At 25.7% G+C, this 22,439-nt stretch overlaps 4 protein-coding genes across 6 annotated transcripts in view; 1 reads left to right on the top strand and 3 right to left on the bottom strand.

Moving 5' to 3' along the window:
- Nucleotides 1–1,273: 1,273 nt before the first annotated feature.
- LOC126894213 (serine/threonine-protein phosphatase alpha-2 isoform) lies at nt 1,274–8,501 on the top strand. The gene is made up of 7 exons (XM_050665062.1): nt 1,274–1,521; nt 1,622–1,753; nt 2,799–3,029; nt 3,261–3,475; nt 3,592–3,705; nt 3,987–4,130; nt 8,350–8,501. The coding sequence occupies exons 1-7, from the start codon at nt 1,467–1,469 to the stop codon at nt 8,446–8,448; spliced, it is 990 nt and encodes a 329-aa protein (XP_050521019.1). The 5' UTR covers nt 1,274–1,466; the 3' UTR covers nt 8,449–8,501.
- A 2,075-nt stretch (nt 8,502–10,576) lies between these two features.
- Nucleotides 10,577–12,973, bottom strand: LOC126894211 (activating transcription factor 7-interacting protein 2-like). Its single transcript, XM_050665059.1, has 2 exons — nt 12,345–12,973; nt 10,577–11,716 (listed from the first exon to the last, which is right to left on the bottom strand). Exons 1-2 carry the CDS (start codon nt 12,761–12,763, stop codon nt 10,642–10,644), a joined length of 1,494 nt encoding a protein of 497 aa, XP_050521016.1. The 5' UTR covers nt 12,764–12,973; the 3' UTR covers nt 10,577–10,641.
- Nucleotides 12,974–15,338: 2,365 nt separating this feature from the next.
- Nucleotides 15,339–19,926, bottom strand: LOC126894216 (zinc finger BED domain-containing protein 4-like). Of its 2 annotated transcripts, none has more exons than XM_050665065.1 (5): nt 17,617–19,926; nt 16,560–17,541; nt 16,408–16,465; nt 16,162–16,360; nt 15,339–15,896 (listed from the first exon to the last, which is right to left on the bottom strand). In XM_050665065.1, the coding sequence occupies exons 2-5, from the start codon at nt 16,684–16,686 to the stop codon at nt 15,888–15,890; spliced, it is 393 nt and encodes a 130-aa protein (XP_050521022.1). In that variant the 5' UTR covers nt 16,687–17,541; nt 17,617–19,926; the 3' UTR covers nt 15,339–15,887. The 2 variants fall into 2 exon arrangements, with proteins under 2 accessions (XP_050521022.1, XP_050521021.1); XM_050665064.1 differs by having other exon boundaries at nt 15,343–15,896; nt 16,173–16,360; nt 17,617–19,834.
- Nucleotides 19,927–19,937: 11 nt separating this feature from the next.
- The window catches only part of LOC126894205 (probable arginine--tRNA ligase, mitochondrial), a 9,363-nt gene continuing 6,861 nt past the window's right edge, over nt 19,938–22,439 (bottom strand). For both annotated transcript variants that reach the window (XM_050665043.1, XM_050665044.1), the window contains exons 5-6: nt 20,275–20,426; nt 19,938–20,208 (exon numbers count right to left, since the gene is read on the bottom strand). In XM_050665043.1, the coding sequence (XP_050521000.1) occupies nt 19,983–20,208; nt 20,275–20,426 (378 nt within the window). In that variant the 3' untranslated portion in view covers nt 19,938–19,982. The remainder of the gene's footprint in view (nt 20,209–20,274; nt 20,427–22,439) is intronic.

Below are 22,439 nucleotides of genomic sequence, written 5' to 3'. Positions count from 1 at the left end.
TTGCCGATCCAATGATATTTATTTCTGTTGTTTGATCTTTATATAAATTGAGTATGAGCCGTCTATCTTTCCAATCAATTCCTTTTTCTCTTAATATCTTGAATAAGATTTTCCAATCCACTTTATCGAAAGCCTTTTCTAGATTTATGAATGTCGCTATAGTATTTTTATTCAGTGTAATTCACTCAAGGATTTGTTTCAGTACTAATATCGCTTCTTTTGTTCCTCGCTCTTTCCTAAATCCAAACTGATCTTCCGATATATTTTGTTTAATGTTCTTTCTCAATTTGTTTTTGATAATGTTTAGAAGAATTTTATAGCGTGAGAAAGGAGCGCTATAGTTTTCACATTCCGTTGCATTGTTTTTCTTCGGAACTGTTATAGTTCTACTCTTGACAAAATCCAGTGCTAGACTCCCACTATTATAGCTATCTTTAATGGTTTTAAACAATTAATATTTTGTCTTTTCTCCTACATTTTTCAGTAGTTCAGTCGGGATATCGTCTATTACTGTTACTTTTTTGTCACTCAGTTCGCCTAGGGACTTTTCGAATTCACTTATCAGTATTTCTAATCCTTTTCTACCTTCATTTACATCTATTTCATTTTCTATACACTCCTCTTCATTTTCGATTATATTTTATAATAAAAACAAATTTACTTTACTTTATACATGTATTTTTAACATGTAGTTATTATCATTATGAAATTTGAACAACTGTCTCCTCAGTACCCTCTTAATAGTTATTTAAACACCTCGAATGTTAAATAAGTGATGATTTTAATTTTTAAATTTGTTTATTAATCAAGTTATGAATATTTGTAGTATAAATAAATTTCAAAATATTTTTAGCAAAATCTATTAATCTCGAAAAGACTATATATCACTTTTTTATGATAATAACTAATATATAAATTTAGGTTTTGAAAATTCAATTTTATGCAATGGTGTATTAGTTAGAAACACAAAGGCAATACAATATTTGTTGACACATTTTTTTTCTCATTATCATTTCAAAATAAGAAAAAAAATTCATGGTAGCTTATTATTAAAAATATTATTTGTACTTCCCTATTAAGTATGAACTAAACCCCCTCAATGATTGGCAATGAGTTAAATACATCATGGTGCAATAGTATCGCAATATATTTTTATTATGTAAAGCAATATTAATTCAAAAAAAATATTAAGATTATTAATAAAAAACATTTTACTTCATGGAAGAAAGAATACATTGGTACCAGGTTGATGACGTAACGTCTGAACTACGCCATTTCACTAGAAGGCGGTCGTCGGCGTTCCTTTTTCGTCCCGCGATAACATAAACAAACATTTTTCCGTCCTCCAGGCCTTTCGGTTTTTAAGCAACTGTTTCTCTCAAATGCTGAGATCTGTACCATCTACGTATTCCGTATCATAGTAACAATTTAAACATTCACGACACATCTAAAATACTAGCAAAATAATGGGCGAAAATGACAAGTTAAACATCGACAACATCATATCGAGATTATTAGAAGGTATATGTTTCAATTTATCATAGTGTGAAAGAATCTGATAATTTTACATTTTTAACTGATTTGTGTTCTTTCAATATTAATGCTTTTTTAATTGTAACAGTACGCGGAGCTAGACCCGGTAAAAACGTACAGCTATCTGAAGGTGAAATTCGAGGTCTATGTTTGAAATCTAGAGAGATTTTCCTATCACAACCAATACTATTAGAACTAGAAGCGCCGTTAAAAATTTGTGGTTAGTGCAAATTAATTTGATATTTTTTCTATATATATATTTCAGCGAGTGATTATATTAACTTATTTATTGCTTAAAAAATAATAAAACCTGCATGGTTAATGAACAACTTGATGTCACAAACTTCACCATTTAGTACTTATCTGACATAAAATTTTTTTTATGTATGAATGAATATAATAATTCTTTTTGAAAGATAATTTACATTGTTCTTAAAATTTCTGTAATAATTTTTTTAAGTATGACTAAAATGGTATATTTTTTATTTTAATTTATTATGTTTAAGTTAATTAAATGTAATAAGTACCCTATTTCTTAAATATATTCTTAATAGTTTGAATATATGTTCATTTTAAACTTTTTTTTTAATTTTGTTATAAATATATTTTATCAACTATAGTTGAGATATTTATTAACTTCAGTAAATTATCATCTATATCTAGTGTTCTAAATGGAACTTTAATTAGTAGAACTGTGAAGTGTACCAGGACTTAAATTATATTGTATAATAAAGTAGTTGTCTATACATGGAATAACCATAAACCTATATCATTATTACGTTGTTAATTAATTTTTTTAGGTTAAAAAGAAAAAATTTAATGTTACCTCTTAATCTCAAAAACTTGATATACCAGTTAATATTTTATTACATTAATTGTATTAATTAGCAAATTTTTTGCTCTGTGTAAAAATGCATTGGTTATTTTTTAAATTTATTTTTTGTCATTTGTTATCATCATGATAGTGACAAATAAATAATTTTTAAATACTGGAAGAAATGTATTTTAAACTATAATAATGTTTTTATTATAACTTGAAAATTTAATTTTACATCTTAAGTCATAGCATTATAATATTGATAACTGGAAAGTCTAAATAATAATTGTATATATTTTTATTTTTATATATTATTATTTCAAAACATTAATTTACAATTTTTTTTTAATATTTCAAAATCTATTTATGAAACTTAAATTATTAATTATATTTATAATTATTAATGTTTGTACAATTTAAATTAATATTAGATTTTATTCTATTTTAGGAGATATTCATGGTCAGTATTATGACTTATTGCGACTATTTGAATATGGTAGTTTTCCACCAGAATCCAATTATTTATTCTTGGGAGATTATGTGGATCGTGGTAAACAATCTCTGGAAACTATATGTTTATTATTGGCATATAAAATAAAATATCCTGAAAATTTTTTCCTATTACGTGGTAACCATGAATGTGCTAGTATTAATAGAATATATGGTTTTTATGATGAATGTAAGTATACAATATGTAATTGTTTTATAAATTAATGGGATATTTATTGCATTTTTTTCCTCAATCTAAATTTTTAATATATTTGAAACTTAATTTAAACAGCAATTTATGTATCTTAATCTAAAAAGAAAATTATTAATAACCAAAATAATATTAAAAATTATATTAAGTCTAGCCACACCTTAATTATTTTGTATTTTATATAATTGAACATTACAATTAAATTTTTAGGCAAACGACGATATAATATAAAATTATGGAAAATTTTTACGGATTGCTTTAATTGTTTACCTGTGGCAGCAATAGTTGATGAAAAAATATTCTGTTGCCATGGTGGATTAAGTCCTGATTTGCAATCAATGGAACAAATTAGGCGAATTATGAGGCCAACAGATGTGCCTGATCAAGGATTATTATGTGATTTATTATGGTCTGACCCTGATAAAGTACGATTTTTTTTACTAGTTAAGATTTCGTTAATTTATGCACTCAATACAAGTTTAACAAATAAACAAGTTTTACAAATACAAGTTTATATTTAATGAATTTAATTATTTACTAGGATACTATGGGTTGGGGTGAAAATGACAGAGGTGTTTCATTCACATTTGGTGCTGAGGTTGTGACTAAATTTTTGCATAAACATGATTTTGATCTCATATGTAGAGCTCATCAGGTTGGTATTCTAATAATTTAGTAAAGTTTATTGGGTTGTAGATTTTAATCGTGTATTAAAAAGTTAGACCTATATTGTTATACTGTAAGTATTAATTTTTATATAAAAATCACAAGTTATTTCGCTGCAATTTAAACTGAATGGTACTCTCAAAAATGGTAGCAATTTAAATTACAATGACTTTGTAAACCTATTTTGATAAATAATGTATATTTATACACTGACATATATATACTATTTAATATCCTAAATTATACTGAATGTGTTGATAAAATACTTAGGTTGTAGAAGATGGCTATGAATTTTTTGCCAAAAGACAGTTAGTTACATTGTTTTCGGCACCTAATTACTGTGGAGAATTTGATAATGCTGGAGCAATGATGTCTGTAGATGAAACGTTAATGTGCTCTTTCCAGATATTAAAGGTAAATAACTATTACTTTTTATAGTAATATTTTAAGTTGCTATTGTGCAATAATGATTTGAACGAAAGAGTTAGTTTTTAATTATATGAAAAACATTATTCCATTGTTAATGAATATTGAAATCCCAATAAATTACGTTACTTATCATCTTCACAATAGCTTCTATTCTAATTTTTTGTTGTTACCCATTTGGGAATTAAAAGCAAACAGTGCAGCTGCACATCAATGCTAAGGCTGTAGCTGAATGATCCACTGCGTTACATCCACAAAATTGTGGAAATATAATTACAAAACTTATAGTAGTTAAAAATTAAATTAATAGACAGTATTTTAAACTTTTATTAGGTTTGAATTTATTTAATGTAAATGATCTTTTGAAAATGCTTCTCTTGTAAGCATAGTTAACTGCCTACAGAATCTTTTACAAATCCTTGTTTGTATATATCTGTTACATTTTATAAATGATATTCAAATATGACTGTTAGTTGTGATTGAGCTATTAATAACTATGTGAATTGATTTAATTTATTTTATGTTATGAAATTTAGGTTAAGTTATAACTTGCAGTACTATGATTTATGATTTAAAAATAAGTTTAATTGGAGATACTCAACTTAAATAATACTTTGATAATTTTTAGTGAGCCTGATGTTTTAATACATAATGTAATCAAAATAAGTTATTTGTATTAAAATATTTATAATGTTGAAGAGCATTTAATTAATTTTTAGCAAAAATAACTTAAATGCAATTATAAATATACATATTTTCATATATATGGATGATACTTAACAATATTATGTCAGCAACATTACTATATAAGTAAAATGTAAATTTTTATAAATTTACATTTATAATCAATACATTTTTTTTTATTGGTTGTAAAAAAATAAAAAAAATAGTAGATTTACAACTTAAATTGCTATTTGTAGCTATGATAGTAACCCTGTACTAATTAGCAGTAACCTCTACATTTATTTATAGATTAAAATCCTAAAACTAATTTGTGCATATTTATTAAAGTGATATTTTATCACTTAAAAAAGTAAATTAATATCACTTTGTCTTTTTAAGACTGATAGATTCAAGTACTGGAGACGCATAAAATTTTATGATGCTAATCAATCTTTTCCATTGTCTAATTAGTAAGTGTCAGTGGGGTGCAATTATTAATAAATTAATAAATGCGCTATCACCTATGATTGACATATAACTTATTATATATCATTAAAATTGCATTGCAATTCTATTTGATGTCATAAGCAACTAATTAAATTTAGAGTGTATTTCTTAACAGAATGAAAAATTATTAATATTAAGTACATATATTGTTTCCAGTATTAATAATTTGGCCATTATTACTTTCTTCCCTATTATCACTTATTGTAGTCTAAAAACGTATGTGAGGTATATTGGTTAATTTAATTTTAATTTCAAATATAGATTTTTTAATTGTCCATATCAATATTTACATAAATATCACAATTTCAAAAATATTTAATAATTTTAATATGATTATGTAATGATTAAAATAGAAGAGTACAAATACATTTTTCTTATAAAATTTTGTCTAGATGCACAAGTTTACACAATATCATATATTTGTATGGTATTCTACTGTGATCAAATTGAAAGGTGAATTTTTTTTATATTTTCAAAATCTTAATTTATTCTTCCAATTCTATATCATATCCTTCAAAGTAATCCTTTACCTCTGCAATACACTTATGCCAACAAATTTTCTAGTCATCATAGTACTTGGTAAAGTTCTCCTTCGAAATGGCCTACAAACCCTGCGATATCTCTTCAATTGAATTAGAAAGGTGTTTTTGGAGTGATCTCTAAAATTATCTGAACAGTCAGAAATCACACACAGCTAATAAATAAGGAAAATAAGCAGATTGTAGAACAATATTTGATGAACTTTTGGCTAAATGCTCATGAAGAACCAGTGCCATGTGATTGGGTTAAGATAACGCATTATCATGATACAGAAATTAAGAATTTTTGCCATAACTACTGCTTATCTTGTGAATAATTTCACACAAACGACTCATGACATTTAAATAATATTCCTTGTTAACAATTTGACCCGACAGAAGAAATTTAGAATGCTCTACGCCATGATAGTTGAAAAATTGTCAACATGATCTTGATTTTTGAGCGACTTTGTTGATCTTTTTTTCTTTTTTGGCTCACCTTTGGTACAATATTTGCTCGATTGATCGGTTTTTTCCAGTTATGATGCATTTCATTACGTCTTAATAGTTAGAAAGCATTATTTTACAGATGCTAACACAACAGTCTTTTTCATATAATCAGTGTTTTATGAACCATTCTAGATTTGACTATTCTCAAGGCCAATTCATGACTCAAATGATATGCCTGAACTATCAGCGATGTCTCTGATAGTCAATTAATGATTTCCAAACACCATTTTAGCTTCGATGCAAAGCTAAAAAGGTATTAATTTTACTATGATTCGTTTTTTTGTGTTTATTACCACTTTTTCTCAGCTCTCACCGAATTGATTTCTTTCAACTGTACGTCAAAAGATCACAAATCGTATTTAGTTGAAAACATTACCCTCAAAAATTGAAAAAAACTTCCCTCATTCCCTGTAAATAGGGGAAATCTCCAAAAAAATTACAAATTTAAAAATCGCTAATTTTGGAAATTTTTTTTCTTAAAACTGCCATAACTTTTTCAATAATGATTATATCAATATAATTAATTTTTTGATAGATACATTATGTCCTTACCTATCATATGATATATTTTTTTATAAATCGGACCCTTTACCTGCTGACAGGCGGGATTCAAAATGAGTACTTTTTTAAAAAAAATTATCTTTTTCAACTTAATTTTTGTAAGTGTACCGGAAAAACTGACACTTTTATATATACCTTAAATTAAAGCTAATGTAATATACTTTATTATGGGAAAAAAAATTTCGGATTGTATTTTGTCTTCACGGTGAAAACAATCATCAAAGTTAAATAAAAAAAATACGATTTTTGTAAAAAAATTCTTTTTTATATTTTTAACTTTGTAATGCTATAACTTTTTGAAAAATGTATGGATCAACATAATTTTGTTATGAGAAATAATATTTATATCCCTTCTTCATTCGACATACTTTATCTTAATCAGGATATAAATAAGGAAATAGTGAATCATGTAGCTTTTGGAATAATCCACCAATTTTTTAAAATTAAACACTATCTAAAGATTTTCATCAAATCCTTTTTTATGATAGTATTTTAATCACTGTCAGATATCATTATACTTAATCCAACTATGCCACATCACTAATGTGCTGTGACCCCCCTGTGCAGGGTTTTTTTTTTACTTACTTTATATGATATTTATCACATCAAGCAAGTCACATTCACATACGTTCCTATGTTTTTGCCTAATTTGATACCATATTCTTTGCTAAACTCGTGCCTGGCCTTGAACTCGTTGTACCACTTGTACAAACAAGTGTCTTTGAAGACATAATCTGAACCTCATAGGCTTTCTGTAACATCCTCAACATTGAAACTAATTCAGTCATGAAAAACTTAAATAATATATTTTTATAAATTTCAATTGCTTCATACACTATATTAGATCTTACTATGTGAATGTCTTTTAATGTTCTTTTCATTTCTTTAAAAATAAACTCATCCAATTGTTCAATATAAAAATTTGTTTAAGTCTGGCAACAGATTCAAACTAGTCCATATCTTTGTCTTTGAGTTATACCAATTTTATTTCTAAATTAATTTATATATAAGTTATATTTTGTTTATAACAGCATGATAACACTGATTAAGATGTTATTTTTGTCTGTACTTTTTTTTTTAATTATAACATTGTATTACTCAACAGTTATGGAATGATGTTTTTAATATATTAATATAAAATCATTTGTCAAATGTAAACACTATTTATTTTTGATAATTTGTTTATTTGTCCTTAGTGTAATATAATATAACAATAAATATATAGGTATTCATTAAGTAATATTTAGATTAAATTTTATAAATAGTTGAAATAATAGAAATCTTTTTTACCTTGCTTTTGAGAACACTGTATTTTTAGTTTCAAACAATAACTCATGTTTGTATGAATTGAAAAATACCCTTTGTTGTATCACAGTATTTTTACTTACAGATAAATTATTGTTATGAATAAATTTCTTAATGAATAATGAAATTTTATTTTATTTTAGCCGGCCGACAAGCGAAAATACATGTATGGAGGACTATCTTCCGGCAGACCAGTAACACCTCCTAGAGGTTCGGGTAAACAAGGAAAAAATAAAAAATAACCCTACTTGATGCAATATAAATTAATATATTTAGGAATGCAACATCAAAGAATTATTTTAAAATTTATGTGTTATAAAAAAAATTGTGAAAAAAACAAATGAAATTTTTTTATAGATAAAAATTGTATCGAGTAACTAGTTGAAATAATAATGTATTTATATCATTATGTACCTTTGAACTCCAAATTACCTAACGTAAATTTCAAGATCATATTTATTAACTTGTATACTTGGAGTATTTATAATAATTTAAAATTATTGATACATTGTATTTGCACTTATTTTTTTTTTTCAACTCGATCTTTTTATTTTCTAGTTTAAGTCTTTTAAGTTATATATATATTTTTTTTTTAACTTAGTTTTGTCCATACTATTAAATCTGCATAAAATTATATGAAAATGACGTTGCCATTTATTTGGGATTAATTATTCCAAATAAATAGAAACAATAAAATGATCAACCTAAGTAGTTTTAATTATTTTTTAATAACTTTTTGCAAAATTTTACATACATATTACACAAATAATATGTCAATAATAATTTCCAAGAGCTATATCAATATTTAATAGAATTATATTAAATATCAATGAAATTAAATTTGTTATTAACTTATTAAGTACCAATTCTGTAATCTTTTAATAAACCTATTTAACAATTTTTCATAGTAATTATGTTCACAATTCAAGTACAGTGTAGATAAATTAATGATACATTATTGTCATCGATATTATAAATTTATTTTAATTTAAAAGATTGATTTTTTTTTTTAATTTTGGAACCGTTAATTTTTACTGTTAGATTTTTGTAATTTAAAATTTTTTTATCCACTAATTACAATAATTAATATTTTAAAACAACTATTGATTCTAAGCAAATCTTTTGGTGACATAAGTACAAAAAATGATGGTATATATATTCTAAATACATAATTATTTACAAATTAATTGAAAAAAAAAACATTTGTTTATAAATTATTTGAAAAATTACAAATTTTAGTTTACTTTTTGAGTATATTAATATGGCAATGTAATTTGCAATTTATTTAATAAACTTGATTTATGTTCTTATTGATTGGAATAAATTCGTCAACTATGAAAGATAGATTTTTAAAACGTTAAGTATAAGATAATTTTTACTATATAACTATACTTGTACAAAGCTTAAAAATTTACTGAAACTTAAAGATAAAGAAAAAATTATATATGGATCCAATTTTTAACTTTGATGTGAAGCTGAAAAGGTATTAATTTTACCATGTGTTAATATTTTTTTTTGTCTCTACTTTTCTCAGCTCTCACTAAACTGATTTTTTTTCAACAATACGTTAAAAAATTTGTGATACTTCACAAATTGTATCTAATTAAAGGCATTACCATAAAAAGTTGAAAATTCTTCCCTCATCCCCTGTAAGTGGTAGAACTACTCAAAAAAATTACGACTTAAAATTGGTAATTTAAAATTTTAGTTGTTATAGAGGTGAGCAAGATCTGTCCATGCACCTGGACCTGTAGTTATTGTATGCACCTCCAGCCAAATTATTTTTATTCGATTTCTTCACATAAGTGTTAATATGCTATTTTCTAACTTATTTCTTAAAACTACAATAACTTTTTATATAAATACCTTGGGTACTTTCCTTTTGTTAGGTATATAATTTTTGAAAATTTGACCATTAACTCATTCACAGAGAGGATTCAAAGTAGCAACTTTTGCACAAAAATTTAATTTTTGAAAACATGGGATTACACATATTAAAAAGTAAATAGATTAATAAACAGAATATACTTTTTCATCAATTGAATATCCTAAGAGGAAAAGATTTAATCCTTCAAATACCAGTAGAAATTTTAATTAAAAATCATTAATAGCAATAATCAATCAACAAATTATCTTGAAGTCACAGTATTTTGGCTACTTCACCGCCATTACTATAAACATTTTTTCTTACAATTGTGTGTGAAAAATAGAGCAATAACGTGATTGGAAATATTCTTTAAATATAAAACTAGTGGTATCACTATAAAAACTTTAAATATACACAATGAAATATCCGACGACGATTGAGTCAATGATTTTTAAAGTGTGATATATATATAGTCATAATAGAAAAATTGTTAAAAAGAAAAATACCTTAAAACAGTTTTATTAAAATAAAATAGAAATATTATAATTATGCTAATGATAGATGTTTTTTATATAAATATGTCTTGTAAAGCAAATGGAGCATGTCTATTATGAATGTCGACAGCTCTTAAAGCAAAATAATACTTGTACCCTTTTGCAAAAGCTGCCAAATCACATGCCATTGGTAAAGGCTTTGCTTCCAAATCTCCCATTTTCTTCCACATAGATGAATCTGGTACGGCAGTAGTCTGCTGACAAGCGTATAATTCATATGACTTAATTTTGGCTATATTTTCATTTAATCTAACATCCCAAACTAATTGAACACTGTTATCATTTTTGTGCAACTCTAATTTAGGAGCAGGAGGAACATTTTTCCATGTGGGTTGGCTATTATATGGGAGTACTTTTGGAAATGGAGGTGGATATTTTAACTTAGTTAGTCTATGATCATTTAACATTAGATTTGGTCTCATTCTATTCGATATATCTTGAGTATTTGTGGGACTGTTGGAGGCGGATGGTATAACAACAAGTGTAATATTATTTGGGTAAGCTGGTTGTTTTGTAGAATTTTCAATATCTTGATTAGATGAATTAATTTTACTAGCACCATTTAGTAGTTTTGAATTAATATCACCATCACTTTGTTTAAAACTGTTTAAATCAATCATACATTTTGTTAGTGATATGTGGCTTTTATTTTTTATGAGCGATTCTGAGTTAAAAGCATTTTTATCATCAATATCTTCCATTATTTCTTCCTTTATAGTCAAATTATCAAATATCATATTAGGTTGACCACTTACTAACTTCTGATTTATATTATTTTTTTCATTTGTTCCTCCTTGTACTTCAATAATTTCTGGTAGATAATCATCAGAATCACTATCAATGTCTTGTTTTACAAAAACATTTCCGTTTTCCAACTGAGAACACACTATAGATTTATGAAAATTCTTTTGTATTATGGGTACATCAAAATTGTCATTAATACTAGAATTACATATTTGATAAAGATTAGATGAAGTTTTGTTAATAAAATTTGTATTATCTAATTCTTCATCCGTTATTGTTAAAACTTCTTTAAAATTTTTAGCAGCTAGCGTTGAATTAGTTTTCTTTTGATTAGCTAAAACAGACCTGAAAAAATACAAAACATATTTAGTTTAATAATAAAATAAAATTTGTATAAATAGAGTCTGTTGTTATAGAACAGACCATTCTTAAATAAATCAATCTATAATCTGATTTTAGAAAGTAATTATTATGCTTCTTAATCTACATAAATTGAAAGAAAATAGGAAAATCATAAATTTAATTTATCACCCCATTGAATATTTTTTTAATTGATTAAAATTTTTATCCCGATTAAAAATATATTAAATATACTTTTAAAAGTATTTATATACTTTATATGAAAAGTATTCATTAGAATAGCTTACTTTAAAAGTTAAAGCTTTAATAATGATTAACAAAAAAAAGTCAATATTTTTTCCAAGCTTTTAGAGAACTTATAATGATAATCTTAAAATAAAATACTGTAATCATAAGGACTAATTTAGAACAAAACATTTTTTTTTTATCGATTTTATGTTGACAATATTTATAAGTTTTACTTTTTAATATTAAAACTAGTCCCTAAAAATTTTTTTGAAAGCTATTACCTTTTCTAAATGCCCACTAAATAAGGCCCAAAATAGATGTAACCAAATATCATCAATATTAAATATTTAATATTAAATTTAATTATTAAGCATTGCGTACTTACTCAGTTTTACTGGAAATAACTTTAACACCAAGTTTTAATGTTTTTGTTATTTTAATAGCTCGAACTGATTCGTCAATTTTTAAATCTTCATTTAATTTATTAACTATATATCTTAATTCTAATAATTGATTTTCTGTATTTTTAATTTTGTCACGCCATCTTTTAATATCCAATAATTTTGCTCGTTCTATAATAGTTTCTAAATGTTTAGTGTTTATAATATACTTTGATACTTCTTGACTCACAATAGAATCTAAATTGCACATAGTTAACATAATTGTTTTACCATTGCAATTAACTTTTATACGAGGTTCACTAATATCGACCAATTTACGTTTTTTAAATTTTGAAGTATTTTCGAGATCATCTGTTACTACTATTTTGGATTTATTTCTAGTTTTTACATAATTATTTTCCATGTTAAATGATATAAATAATTAACAGCGTCATAGAACTTACTGAAGCAAAAAATTATTTAAATTCATTTTAGACTCTATAATAGCACATCAAATTGTATAAAGCTTATAATTGATGTTCGTGTGAAAATAGTTAATAAACACTAAAATAGCAGACTTTATTTAATATATCAAATTGTTTAAAATCATAACATTGAGCTCAGCTCTTCAGTCATAATATTATTTGATAATAATTAAATTATCACACAGATTATATCTTTGAACAAACAAAGCTTATCAATACTTGCCTGAAGATTAATGTGACCAACATAATATTAAGAAGTAATAATAATAACTAGTGATGGGAAATATCGAATAGTAACTATCGAACTATTCGATAGTCATTCAAAAACTATTCGAATAGTAAAAATATTCGATAGTTACACATATATTCGAATATTTATAAAAACTATTCGATAGTCTATTCGAATAGTTTTTAAAATATTTGATAGCCTATTCGAATAGTTTTTAAAATATTTGAAAATGCCCATCACTAATTTTTTTATTATTAATTGTATCCTATTTATAATCGTAGTACCCTGAATAAACAGTTTTAAACAATCTTATTTAGTCGTTAGTGTTATTAAAACAGCAAAACTATAAATCTGACTATAATTTTACATAAGACCAATGTTGTAAAAAATTTAACTTGACAAATTTTTTTTACGGAACATTTTATTGTAAAATTATTATTTTGAAAATTAAGAATAATTTATATTCAAAAAATGAATTTTAGCAAATCATTTTTTTGAGCAAGTAAAAATAATTTTAGAAAATTTTTGTGAGTATAATTTTATAAGAAAAAACCCAGCACAGGGGGGTCGCGGCACAATGGTGACGTGGCATAGATGTATCAAGTATAATGATATCTGACAGTGATTAAAATCACTATAAAAAAAAAACGCTTCGATGCAAATCTTTAGATAGTGTTTAATTTTAAAAAATTGGTGGATTATTCCAAAAGCTTCATAAACTGCTAGTTCCTTATTAATATCCTGATTAAGATAAAGTATGTCGAATGAAAAAGGGATTATTAAAAAATAGTATTTCCCATAAAAAAATAATATTGATCAATACACTTTTCAATAAGTTATAGCATTATAAAGTTAAAAATGTAAAAAATAAAATTGAGAATTTTCACACAATAATAGCATTTGGTAGCCATTTTCACCATGAAGATAAAATAAAGTCCGAAATTTTTTTTTTCCATGATAAAGTATATTACATTAGCTTTAATTTAAGATATATATAAAAGTGTCAGACCTTCCGGAACATTTTCAAAATTTAAGTTAAAAAAATTAATTTTTTGTGAAAAAGTTGTCATTTTAAATCCCCCCTTGTGGGCAGGTTAAGGGTTAAATTTATGAAAAAAATATACCAAATGAAAGGTAATGATATTATGCATCTATATAAAAAAGAATTATATTGATATGTTTATTTTTGAAAAAGTTATGGCACTTTTAAGTAAAAAAAATTGAAAAAATTTCGAAAATTAGCGATTTTTAAATTTGTAATTTTTTTGGAGGTTTCCCCCTTTTACGGGGAACGAGGGAATTTTTTTCAATTTTTAAGGGTAATGTCTTCGACTAGATACGATTTGTGATCTTTTGACGTATCATTGAAAGAAATCGGTTCGGTGAGAGCTGAGAAAAAGTGGTAACAGACACAAAAAAAAAAACACATCTTAGTAAAACCAATACCTTCTCAGCTTCGCATCGAAGCTAAAATATTAAAATCTATAATTTATATTCTATACATTGTTACGCTAAGTGTGTTAGTTTTAAAAATAATAATCAAAAACTATATAAAATTATCTTTTTGAGAGAATTTTCAACCCCGATTCGTACCTGAAGGGGGGAAGTTATGAAAACCAAATTTTACACAAATACCTTTCATATAATAAAAAAACAAAATTGGCGGGTATGAAGATCGACAATGAAAGTTAATAAAATAAGAGCCATCCCAATATATACCTGCGACTCACCCCAGTTCATTTTTTAAAATGCTATAACTTCTGAAATACTAGTCCAAAAGTTGTTATCGATTAGTCATTTTATTAATAATATTATTATCTAACCTATAAATTAGTTAATTATGTATATTGCCATTTGGATAAATAAAGTTGATACACTTACAAGGTATAAGGGAAGAACCTAAAACGAATTTAATAATGAATTAATTAAAAATAATATATAACTTACACTATTTAAATTTTTTTTTTCAAAATTATTGTTATTTTACGAGTAATCAAGTGGTTCATATATCACTCTGTATATTTATATTTTTCATAATATCATTATAGCTTATATCATCATAATCTGATGTTCTATATTACATCAAAATATCATCAACATTTTTTTATTATTTATAAGAAATTTTATTATTAAATATTTTAACTAAAGATGTAGTAATGTTATGTAAGCAAAGTAATTGAGTACTTAATATTAAAATAAATTTTCGTGAAATTATCACAAAATTGTTTTATTAAAATTAACATTCATAATAAAATTAGAAACACAAAAAAAATATTTTTTTAATTAACATTATTTATCGATTAACAAAATGAAAAACACTACAAATAAAACATCAAAACAGAATAAAATAAATAATTTTTTTTTATAATACTGTAACAAAATAAATAATAAATAAAAATAAAAAATGATATGATTATTTTAAGAATAAAATAGTAATTATTTTTCTAAATTTTAATTTTAAAAAATTAATTTTTCTACGTTTTCAGGTAATAATCTTTTACGTCTGATGCTAAATATTTGACCGGCCTTGGAAAATATTCTTTCTAATGGTACGGACGTAGCCGGAATGCATGAGTATTTTAATGCAATTTCGGACAGTGCCCCAAACATTAGATTGTTATTCTTCCAAAATAATATTGGATTATCCTTTATATTTAAAAATTCTACATCAAAATATTGTCTACATAATGCTTTTGCTGTGATTGAGAAAGTAGTTTTAGAACGAAGCGTAGAGACAGTTGTTTCTAGAAAATTAAGTAGATTTTCTTCAGGTATTGAATTCCACTTGGTATTAGATTCTAAAATCGTACTCTCTGGTATAACTTGTTCAGTTCTCAAAGGAGCTAAATTAAAAAGTTAATTTTCATTAAATTAAATATAATAATAATAAATTGTAAATTTATTTTTTTAAGATTGATTTATTTGAAATTTTTATTTTAACCTAAGAAGCGTTTTATAATTTGAAAAAAATGCGTGTTTTATGAATTGTATTTTATATCTTTCGACACTATTAACATATTTTATAATGACCACGATTGAAAGTAATCATATTTATATTTGAGAATTTAACTCAAAAATTTAACTAATTTAGTAATAATATATATTTACATAAAATTTACCATGATTTTCTAGATATTCAGCAAGATCTTTTTGTAATTCTTGTTCAGATTCATTAGCATTATCAATAGATGTAGAAGCTGCTTTTTTAAATCGAGGATCTAATATTGTCGCCTTTGCATACAAATGTGATGGATATTTTCCCTTTATATTTCCAAACCGTTTTGTTGTTTGTTCTAGTAAATTTTTCNAGTTTGAGAACGAAGCGTAGAGACAGTTGTTTCTAAAAAAAATTTTTTCAAATAGTTTCCCGGGGATGTTGCTGGATTTTTATTTCCAACTGTTAATAGTAAACCTTTAAGACAAAAATTAAAAGATATCATGAAGTATTTGATAATAATATTAATATTATTAAATTTGTATTCATCATATAAAAACTTTATACATACCTCTTATAAGTGGTATAACTTTTCCTAAAGTTGGTCGTTTTTCTGATGATAGTTGTACAGTCAAACTTTCATATGGTTTCAGAAGTGTAACATTAATAACTTTCATTAATAACTTTCCACTGTTCATTTGTTGGCATATTAGGACAACGTGGTAAAGACATGGAAACTAGCATTTAGGGTTCTTTAATCATTAAAAAACGTTCTACCTTAATAAGTGTACTGTTCCAGCAACTTGCAATATCTTATTTTACTTTTAAAATAGGACAATTAAGTTGTTCTTGTTTATCGCGAGAAAGTCTACTCGATACTTCGCTATGTTTGAAATGTCCAACAATAGATCGACACATTTTTATTAGTTTCTTAACTTCTATTTCATCAGAACGAGAAGCTGTAGTAGTGTCATTATTAAAATCATCAATATCTTCGCATTTAAAATAATTTTTTACGGCATTGTTTAATTTATGAGCAGCGTACGGAATATGATCAAACCCAAGTAATCTAATTGCAGCTTTTATATTCGCACCAGAATCTGTTACAATCGCAATGACTTTTACTTCGATAGCCCAATCACTTATGATATCTGTTAAAATTGTAGACAAATATTGTGCTGTATGACTAGATTCTAGTTTTTTTTGTAGCTAAAACATACGCCTTTAAGTTAAAGTTCACATCGAAAAAATGTGCAGTCACTGTAATAAAAGAAATAGTATTTATAGAAGTCCAAATATCTGAAGTAAGCGCGACATATTTTATAGATGATAACATAGATTGAACCATTTCACGTGTAGAGTTATAAAGATTAGGTATGAGTGTTGTTGCTATAATTTTCCTGCTTGGCAACTTATATCGCGAATCGAGAAGATTAATTAGTTTTTTAAATCCACTATTTTCTACAATCGATAACGGTTGCATGTCTTCTGCAATCATTTCGACAACAGCTTTATTAAATTCATCAACATTGCTCTCTGATGGTTAGCTGAACCTATAAATCAATATCATTTTTTTCTTTTATTTAAAAGTAATTTTACATAGTAACTTGTATAAATAACACTATTACCTATTTGTTAGTATTAATTGTTTTGGTCTTCTTTGTTGAGTTCCTTGAATTTGTTTAGTTATTTGTTCACGCATATTTAAATTCGTAGTTAAAGAACCTTAAGAACACATTTAATAAATAAATACTTATAATTTTTTTTTAATTTATCTATTTAGTGGTATTTTTATAATATATTAATAAAAAAAATATTCAATGAGAGTTATATTGAAAAACTGGTTTAGAAAAGATACGGAAACAGTCAATAATAATCGCGTTGTCTTAGTATGATATTAAATGATTATTAGATTAATTAGTGATTATTAAAAATGTTATTTTATTTTACTTGTTGAGGGCGATGACTGTTCGTTAAAAACATTGATTTCATCCCGTTCTTCATTTTGAGACGATAATCTATTTGATTCCAACGCCGTTGTATGTTTTCGGCGTAAATGATCCCCAACATTTGATGTATTGTTAGCATATTTTATTTTAAATTTACACAATTTACATATAACTTGATTAGGAAAGTTGGGAGCCTTATCCACAAAATTCCATACGTTCGATATATTTTTTTTGTGCATTTTATAGAGAAAATAAATTTTACACTAAACTGTATGGTACAACAACACTTTTAAATGTTCAATGATTAACCGACTAATAAAAATAGCTTATATAATTTTTAAAGAGGGGCAGTATTTATTGTTGCCGCCACTTTTAAAAACGTAAAAATTTAAAACGCGCTGTCCTCTTTATCGGTGTTATGCCTTTATATGACAAAAGAGCAGGTAATGCTAGACTAAGAACAGTATACAAGGTATTAAGTGTAAAATAAGACTTTAGTATTTACGAATACTTCTGTTGCGCATAGAACAAACCTCTCCGATAAAACTGAAAATATATCATTAGTCATCGGAAAAAAGAACTACTTTTTAATTTTCAACCCATATTTATCAGTTTTTACCAACGACTCACAAACTAAAAATAAATAAAAAAAATGGTACTTTTTACTGCTATTAATTGTATAATAATTTATTTTAAGTATTCGTTCATTATCTTCTTATTATAATTAAGTGTCCTTAGTAAAAATTTTAGTTAGAACTAATCAAATATTTTTTGAAACCATTCGCTAGCCCATTCGAATATTTTTAAAAACTATTCGACAGTTTATGCTAAAAACACACTATTCGGTTGTATAAAAACAATTCGAATAGTTATTCGATAGTTTAAAATATTCGAAAATGCCCATCACTAATAATAACTGTATGGCGTTGAAAACTTCAATTTTTATTTTTAAAAATAAGTGATTCAAGAAGTTTGTTTAACTTATGGACTGGCACTGTCGAAGGAAAGGAATTACTCCCCTTCATGGAATTAGCAGCTACTCAAAATAATATGGTGATAGCTGACTGGTAAATTTTTGTTAGTAAAATTTAATAATCTAAACAAAAATTTTTTTTATCCATTTCGTTACGTTATCGTATCAGTATTTAATAGACAATAGTATGTATAAATAAAACTGTAATTTTATACACTAGGCAGATAAAACAACTAGAGATATTCTGAGTATTATGTATTAAATAAAAACTGAGTACAAAAATATTTACAAACCGAGTCCTGGTAAAAAACAGTCTTCTTAAAAACAACTCTGCTTATTTTTAAAAATTACAAATTACATAGGTATGTTTGGAAGATTTTCCGTCTAGTTTTTTTGATACTTGTTAGTATTTTAAATAATGGATCAATAATATTGATCTTTTATTTATATTCAAGGAATCGTTTTTTTAAAGAATTCGTTCAACAGAGTACTTTAGCAACTAGTCAATTTTACTAGTGTTTTAGAACGACTTGTAACATATTATCCCTACCCACTCATTAAATTAAAAAATTTGTTCATCCTGCATGAAAATGTGTAAAACTGCCCGCAAGACCACCTTTAACCAATTACGGTTGGATAAAAGCATAACTGTTAACTACTCACAATATTCGCTGGTTTTAAGACTGACTAACCGTTTTGCGTTTTCAAAGCTCAAATTATAATTAAAAGCAGATAAATTTAAGAATATTTAGATAGTCATAATCGACAAGTTAATGATTATTACAACTAAAGCGCCATAGAAGACATAAAAAACTATTAATTTATTGCATTAATGTGAGAGGAACTACTTAGATAAGTGTGTAATTCAAAGTTTTTTACACCCCACGTTTCTATCTCTTAATCGCGAGAACATATGGTATACAATAAAGGGTTAAATTATTTTATATTGTGTTTGTTCATAACAAACATAGTAAATAGTTAAAAAGCATTTATGCAAAATAATAGTAGACTCTAAATTAAAAACAAATATAATTCAGAAAAATATCGTATATTTAAATAATTTTTAAAAAAATTACATAGACTTTAATGGCATTAATCCTAAAATTTCCATACCAGAACTTAAAACACTTTTAGCCCGATAAAATAATAGTAGTCTTTGTTCAGCATATACAACAGATGAATTTTTAACATTCAAAATTTTTAATGCTTTATTTATACAGTTACATAACCTGAACAAATAATTTACTAGAATACAAGCTTCCAAACTATTTTTGGTTTCATTTAAAATATTTTCATATCTGTAATGAATATTTGTTTATAAATACAAAATTATAATTAAGTATCCATTATTACTGATAACATACCGACATATTTCTATGATTAATTCAATAGCTATAGGATCTTTTAGATACTCAGCATTTACTTGAAAAGGTAGAGCTAAATTTGAATTTACTTCAATTAAACTCTCTAAACGACAATGAGTGTATTGTAATTTTATACCTGTATCTCCGTTTACCTTAAATAAAGTTTGTTTTTTAATTTAAATAATATTATTTTATGATAATGGTGTTAAATTCTATTAGAAATCTGTATTTAAATAACATTTGACAAAACTTAATGTAAATAAATTTTTTTAAATAATAGACAATAGAATTTCAAGTTCAGACAGAATTTTCTTCTTCTTCTTCTTCCTCGCCTTAATCCCAACTACTTGAGGTCGGCCACCCTTATCCTAAATTTCCACTTGATACGATCTTCCACATCCTCTACGCTCATATCAGCTGTCCTCATATTGCATTCATTAACATCTCTCCATCTACTTTTTGGTCTTCCTCTACCTCTTTTTCCTTCAACATTAATTTTTATAACTGTTCTTACAGCTTCCGATTCTTTTCTCCTCATAACATGACCAAACCATCTAAGTCTATTTTCTCTCATCTTATCCACAATTGACGCCATACCTATATTCCCTCTTATATGCTCGTTCCTTATTCTATCTTTTCTAGGCACTCCACTCATCCATCTAAGCATTCTCATCTCTGCTACACTCATTCTTTGTTCTACTTTCTTATCAACCGCCCAACACTCTGAACCATACATTATAGCTGGTCTCCCTACAGTCTTGTAGAATTTACCTTTCAGCTTTTTTGGAATTATATTATCGCATAAGACGCCAGACGCTTTTCTCCACTTCAACATCCCGCACTTAATTCTGTGTCTTACGTCCTCGTTAATACCACCACTCTTTTGCACAATTGACCCTAAATACTTAAAACTGTCCACCCCTCCAATCACGTCCTCACCTAATGTCACTGATCTACTCATTTCACCTCCCTCGTGTTTTCCTTTATCAAACTCGTACTCTATGTACTCTGTTTTACTCCTCTCCTTGTATTTCTCTAGTAATTTCATCCATCACTATAGAAAATAAGTAAGGGCTTAAAGCAGATTCTTGGTGCACTTCTACTCTTACCCGAAAACCTTCTGTTACTCCTCCTTCGCTTTTTACCCTGGTACAAGTGCCATCATACATATCTTCTATTATATTAATATACATTTTCGTACTCTTTTTCTCATTATTGCCCACTTAAAAACCTCTCTCGGTATTCGATCATAAGCTTTCTCTAAATCTATATATACCATACAAAGCTTTTTTTTTCCCCTAAACTTTTATATTAGTTGCCTCACACAAAATACTGGCTCCATTGTGCTTACCAGGCATAAATCTAAACTGGTTTTGAGATAATAATGTCTCATTTTAGATTCGATGCGAAGCTGAGAAGGTATTAATTTTACTATGATGTGTTTTATTTTATTTTTTTTTTGTGTCTGTTACTACTTTTTCTCAGCTCTTACCGAACCGATTTCGTTCAACGATACGTCAAAAGATCACAAATCGTATCTAGTCGAAGACATTACCCTCAAAATTTTGTCTTCATTTCCCGTAAATGGGGGAAATCTCCAAAAAAATTACAAATTTAAAAATCGCTAATTTTCGACATTTTTTCAATTTTTTTTTACTTAAAATTGCCATAACATTTTTAAAAATAACCGAATCAATATATTTTTTTTTTATAGATGTTTGATGTTTTTACCTATCATTTGGTATATTTTTTTTATAAATTTAACCCTTTACCAGCCTACAGGGGGGGGATTTAAAATGACAACTTTTTCACAAAAAATTAACTTTGTCAACTTAACTTTTGAAAGTGTTCCGGAAATACTGACACTTTTATATACAGGGTGGCCGCCACTCACTGACAACTTAAATAACTTTTAATCCAGTTAATATTTTTAGTTGATTTTTTTTTTTAATAATAGTTATACTTTAGGTCTATAGCTATATCTCAATAATTAATTTTTTTACATTTTATTAAAAATATTAATTATTTTTAAATTTTAAATAAAATGTAAAAAAAAAATCTAAGATAGCTATTTTGTAGAGTAGAATCTAAGAAAAATTTTAGTAAAAAAATATCTTATTAATATTCAGTAGTAAATATTCTGTAGCGTTTTGAAGTTTGTGAAA

The sequence above is a fragment of the Daktulosphaira vitifoliae genome, unplaced genomic scaffold (assembly GCF_025091365.1).
Source record: "Daktulosphaira vitifoliae isolate Bord-2020 unplaced genomic scaffold, ASM2509136v1 Scaffold_1, whole genome shotgun sequence".
Classification (NCBI taxonomy): Eukaryota; Metazoa; Arthropoda; class Insecta; order Hemiptera; family Phylloxeridae; genus Daktulosphaira; species Daktulosphaira vitifoliae.
The sequence above is the reverse complement of the archived record's forward strand: the minus strand, read 5'-3'. Positions and strand labels throughout refer to the sequence as shown.

What these genes read in the sequence shown, in the direction of transcription:
- LOC126894213 (XM_050665062.1), top strand. Translation starts at nt 1,467, where the DNA reads ATGGGCGAAAATGACAAGTTAAACATCGACAACATCATATCGAGATTA. An exon ending in AGCGCCGTTAAAAATTTGTG is followed by an intron (nt 1,754 to 2,798) that starts GTTAGTGCAAAT and finishes ATTCTATTTTAG; the next exon opens with GAGATATTCATGGTCAGTAT. An exon ending in TATGGTCTGACCCTGATAAA is followed by an intron (nt 3,476 to 3,591) that starts GTACGATTTTTT and finishes ATTATTTACTAG; the next exon opens with GATACTATGGGTTGGGGTGA.
- LOC126894211 (XM_050665059.1), bottom strand. Translation starts at nt 12,763, where the DNA reads ATGGAAAATAATTATGTAAAAACTAGAAATAAATCCAAAATAGTAGTA. An exon ending in GTTATTTCCAGTAAAACTGA is followed by an intron (nt 11,717 to 12,344) that starts GTAAGTACGCAA and finishes GTATTTTTTCAG; the next exon opens with GTCTGTTTTAGCTAATCAAA.
- LOC126894216 (XM_050665064.1), bottom strand. Translation starts at nt 16,686, where the DNA reads ATGAACAGTGGAAAGTTATTAATGAAAGTTATTAATGTTACACTTCTG. An exon ending in AGTTATACCACTTATAAGAG is followed by an intron (nt 16,466 to 16,559) that starts GTATGTATAAAG and finishes TTTGTCTTAAAG; the next exon opens with GTTTACTATTAACAGTTGGA. An exon ending in TGAATATCTAGAAAATCATG is followed by an intron (nt 15,897 to 16,172) that starts GTAAATTTTATG and finishes TTTTTAATTTAG; the next exon opens with CTCCTTTGAGAACTGAACAA.